General features: G+C 57.7%; 1 protein-coding gene across 1 annotated transcript in view; it reads left to right on the top strand.

Annotated features, from left to right (window-relative positions):
* The window catches only part of MYF6 (myogenic factor 6 (herculin)), a 2548-nt gene that overhangs the window by 297 nt on the left and 1295 nt on the right, over positions 1 to 956 (top strand). The window contains 1 exon segment of the mRNA XM_009327520.1: positions 210 to 951. Within this exon segment, the coding sequence (XP_009325795.1) occupies positions 426 to 951 (526 nt within the window). The 5' untranslated portion in view covers positions 210 to 425.

The following is a 956-nucleotide window of genomic DNA, read 5'->3' as shown; positions in this document are numbered from 1 at the left end:
CAGCGGGGACGGGGCCGCCCGCCGCGCCCGGACGCGGCTCCCGAGCCCCCACCTCGCGTCCCTTCGCTGCACCCCGAGCTCATGGGATGATTTCGGGATGGGGGGGGAAGTTGGGTTGTAATTTTATTTTTCGTTTGTTTCCCTTTTTGTTGTTTTTTTTTTCTAATTTGCCTCCCTCCCCTCGTGCCCCCCCTCCCCCTTCTAAATAGGAGATGTTCTCAGGACAGCGCCCAGGAGACTGGCTGGAATCAGTTTTGGAGGGTGATGCACCGCGACAGCTAAAAGTTGGATAGGGTTTCAGCAGCTCCTATATAAAGCAGGGGGGACTTATGTCACTGCACTAATTAAATTCCATCTGGGTTGTTCCTCGGGGTGTTTTTGAGCCTGCCACCCAACTCAAGCAGGCAGAGAGGCCGAGGGACAGCATGATGATGGACCTTTTTGAAACTGGCTCCTATTTCTTCTACTTGGACGGGGAGAATGGAGCCCTGCAGCAGCTGGAGATGGCAGAGGGATCCCCGCTGTACCCAGGCAGCGATGGCACCTTGTCCCCCTGTCAGGACCAAATGCCGCCAGAGGCCGGCAGTGACAGCAGTGGAGAGGAGCATGTGCTGGCACCCCCGGGACTACAACCCCCTCACTGCCCCGGCCAGTGTTTGATCTGGGCTTGTAAAACTTGTAAGAGAAAGTCGGCCCCCACGGACAGACGGAAAGCAGCCACCCTGCGGGAGAGGAGGAGACTGAAGAAGATCAACGAAGCCTTCGAGGCTCTGAAAAGGCGGACTGTGGCGAACCCCAACCAGAGGCTGCCCAAGGTGGAGATCCTGAGGAGCGCCATCAGCTACATCGAGAGGCTGCAGGACCTCTTGCACAGGCTGGATCAGCAGGAGAAAATGCAGGAGATCGGGGGGGACCCCTTCAGCTTCAGCCCCAAGCAGGGAAATGTAAGCACGGCC

Source organism: Pygoscelis adeliae, unplaced genomic scaffold, assembly GCF_000699105.1.
Source record: "Pygoscelis adeliae isolate BGI_AS28 unplaced genomic scaffold, ASM69910v1 Scaffold113, whole genome shotgun sequence".
NCBI classification, from domain to species: Eukaryota; Metazoa; Chordata; class Aves; order Sphenisciformes; family Spheniscidae; genus Pygoscelis; species Pygoscelis adeliae.
The sequence above is the reverse complement of the archived record's forward strand: the minus strand, read 5'-3'. Positions and strand labels throughout refer to the sequence as shown.